The sequence below is a fragment of the Sinocyclocheilus rhinocerous genome, unplaced genomic scaffold (assembly GCF_001515625.1).
Source record: "Sinocyclocheilus rhinocerous isolate Xijiao unplaced genomic scaffold, SAMN03320098_v1.1 scaffold1048, whole genome shotgun sequence".
NCBI classification, from domain to species: Eukaryota; Metazoa; Chordata; class Actinopteri; order Cypriniformes; family Cyprinidae; genus Sinocyclocheilus; species Sinocyclocheilus rhinocerous.
This window is the reverse complement of record NW_015649578.1, coordinates 712196-715955: the sequence shown is the minus strand read 5'-3', so window position 1 is coordinate 715955 and position 3760 is coordinate 712196. Positions and strand designations below refer to the sequence as shown.

At 35.4% G+C, this 3760-nt stretch overlaps 1 protein-coding gene across 1 annotated transcript in view; it reads left to right on the top strand.

Annotated features, from left to right (window-relative positions):
• LOC107710774 (chloride transport protein 6-like) overlaps window positions 1-1170 on the top strand; it is a 25514-nt gene extending 24344 nt beyond the window's left edge. Inside the window, exon 23 of the mRNA XM_016515622.1 lies at window positions 515-1170. Coding sequence (XP_016371108.1) covers window positions 515-595 — 81 coding nt within the window. The 3' untranslated portion in view covers window positions 596-1170. The remainder of the gene's footprint in view (window positions 1-514) is intronic.
• Window positions 1171-3760: the final 2590 nt, after the last annotated feature.

Genomic DNA, 3760 nt, shown 5'->3' with positions numbered 1-3760 from the left:
GCACGCACTCACTCACTCACTCACTCACTCACTCACTCACTCACTCACTCACTCACTCACTCACTCACTCACTCACTCACTCACTCACTCACTCACTCACTCACTCACTCACTCACTCACTCACTCACTCACTCACTCACTCACTCACTCACTCACTCACTCACTCACTCACTCACTCACTCACTCACTCACTCACTCACTCACTCACTCACTCACTCACTCACTCACTCACTCACTCACTCACTCACTCACTCACTCACTCACTCACTCACTCACTCACTCACTCACTCACTCACTCACTCACTCTCACACACACACACACACACACACACACATAAACACATTTTTTAGAATGTTGCTGCTGCTTTTTTCTGACTCACTGAAAGCATTTGCTGAAAGAAATGTAATATTTTTTCTTAAATTTTTCTCAGAATGTATTTTCTTGGATGAAGCTAAGCTAGTTGTGCAAGAATGGTTTCATAAAGTGGTGTTTTGTCATCTGTGTCTCTTACAGATCGTGGGAATAATCACCAGACATAATCTTACCTATGAGTTTTTAGTTGCTAAACTCCGACAGCATTACATCACAATCTAAGACTCGGTTCACGATCGAGCACCCACCTTATTACCCAGTAATGGCTTCCTCGAGATGAGAAGAGCCGAATGCTCCGGGACCTGAGACTAGATCGCCTCCGAACCTGAACCCCGCTTCAGGTCGCACCCTAAAGCCATTCCTAGTATCTGCGTGAACAGCCAGAGGTCGGCACCTGACCCGACACAAACACACCTCATGCTAGCACTAATGCAGGTGAGGTCCTGTTCATCAACACCTGTGCTTTATCACCCTCACTCTAGCACTTTTAATTTAGTCTCTCTGAGTTCTGAATGTTTTCATTGTGCTCACCATTTCTGTGTATTCCTGAACGTTTGCTTTTGCACAAAGACTGATAGAAACCACTGACCAATCCCCGGTCAAAAGATTGAATGTCATGAAAACTGTCAAGAACGTGTCTGGGTCGTGTTTCATCCTTAAATCAAGCAAAAATCATACTCCTTTCTTTTGAAGAAAATTATTTTTAGGACCTTTAAGATTTTTAGTTCTATGTCATTATTTTGATGACAGTTAAGTACATTTCCCCCAAATTAAAAATATATATTTTTATTACTGCACTGCCAAAATATTTAAATAGTATTGCCATATTTTGTATTTATATATGTTGGCATATTTTGTGCATTACTGTAATACATATATTTAAAATGTTTTTAAAATTACTGTAGTAATTAGTGTAAAGAAAGTCACCAATATAAAAATAATTTGAATTATGTGTAATTAGACTTTTTGCAATTAATGCTAAAAATGCAACAAAATGTTTTATTAAATTGGGTTTCATTTACTTGAAGCAAAATAGTTTTCTTTCCTTTATTTTGGGGGTGAAATGTGACCTGATTTCATGAGACCTTCCTGTCAATTAAGAAAAAGCAAACCATTGCAAATGCGGCATTAAATAAATATTAATAGACTCTTTCTAGGACTCAACAATCAGATCTGTATGCATTTTCATCTCATTTAATCATGCTAGTATTTCAAGAATGCCTTTTTCTAGTGACACATTTTCTCTATTTCGAAATACAATGTAAAGTTATTCAATTCCAGTGTTTTGGCATTGATTCCAAGTGGAGAATGTTTTAATTGTAATTGTGGCATTAATAATATTTTTACGCTCCATTTTGCCCATTCCGTTGAAATGCTCGGACATTCTTGACGTCGTTTTGTCAGGGAAGAAAGTTCTCAGGGTGTGTTTGTAATAATGAACCAGTCAAACCACCATAAAGTCACTGAACTACAGGGATTTGTGTAATATGTATGCTTGTTTTGTAACATACAGTCATGATATTAGTATATCATAATTTGACTGTGTTTTGATTTCAAGGGACTTACAAGAGCAGACTAAATAGTATTAGAAATGATGGCACGTTTGCGTACTACACATTCCTTAAATATGTTTGTTTACTGTAATTTCCTTTTTTATTTGCTTTATTTCAGATTAAGGATATTTTGTCATATATGCTGCAAATATTGTTTTAATTTATGCTTTAAAATGACATTTGTCTTTTGCAGTTTTTGATTGTGAAGAGGAACTATCACAGTTTTATTTGTGTCTTTTTAATGTATGTTTTGTAACATACTGTTGAGTTTGCAGGTATGGAGAGCCGACTAAACACTATTCATCTCTTACAAGAGCTTCATAAAGCGATATGCAAATGCTATGTAAAAATCATCTGTGATCTCTATACTCCATTGTGATGTCATGTACACAATCAGTATGGGTTTTCAGGTGATTGATTTAATGCGGTCAAAATAAACTATACACCCTTGTAAGGCTTGAGTTCAGTGGAGTGAGCTCAGGTTTTGCTCAGAATTTATACAGCAGACCTAACAGCATTCATAATACTTCAATATTCATTAAATTGCATTCTTCCACTAGAAGATGTACTTTCTGTACAGAACATGTCAAGCAGCTTTCATGACCAGATGCTGCTCATTATCATAAAATAAATGTTTGGTGAAGGGTGGATCTCACATAGCGTAACTGTAACAACCTTACATGCTTGTGCAATTCAAAGAAAAAAGTAGAACATTTAAAAAAAAAAAAAGTGCTCAAACTCAGACATTTCAACTTTGCTGCCATTTGATGGATAAGTTACAGTTAACAAAGTGAACAGGATGGGGAAAAAGAGCTCAAATTAGTCGCTGCTCAGTGAGGGATTGACAGTCTGTTTGGTGTTCACACTGGCAGCAGATTGAAGCAACAGGATAGCATTCATTTTCAATGGAAGTTGGCAATTTACAGTGACGGGACCATTGGTGATGCAACGATTTGATTAGAACACAGCTTAGTTTTATGCAAATGAGCATCAACACAATGTGACAACAACCAATGGGAGTGCTGACAGTGATCTGCTATCAGATACAGGCCAATAGAAACCAACGGCACAGTCTATGGGCCATTCAAAAAATAAAAATGTCATTGAATAATTGTTATTGATAATTCAACTCGTATCTATTTATAAAATAAATTAAATGTATAAATATAAATGTTTAAATACATGTATATTTATTTTATTATTTATTGCTACAATAGCATACATATACACTACCATTTAAAAGTTTGTGGAGTGGGAAAGATATTTGAATGTTTTTGAAAGTATTTAATGCACATCAAGGCTGCATTTATTCAATCAGAAATGAAGTGGGAAAAATACAACAACATTGTAAAATATAATTACAATTAAAATAGTGTTTATATTACACATCATCCAAAAAAAAAAAGGATTCACAACATATTTAAATCAAACAATATATCCAAAATCAACAAAACACTAAAACATCTATCTATATATATATATATATATATATATACACACATCAAACCCAATCACCAATATCAATAACGGTGTATATTTACATCAAACAAGTACTTGATTTTATTTTATTTTACACCCTGATGAAGGCTTGTTAGCCACATCGTGTGGGTGTGTGTTGATACGTTTTTAGCATTATAGCCATGAGAAAATAAAGGCTTTTTATTTTTTACTCCTCCTTAAGCACCTTGGTTTTGCATGATTTTTAAGTGTTTTTGTTTGTTTGTTATTTTGTGGCCGTCACAACTCCGACGGCCACCGGGACAAGACCACAGGAATCAGTTGAGTCCTCTGCACAATCTGACTTTGCTGCAGCCTGGAATTGAACTGCTGGTTT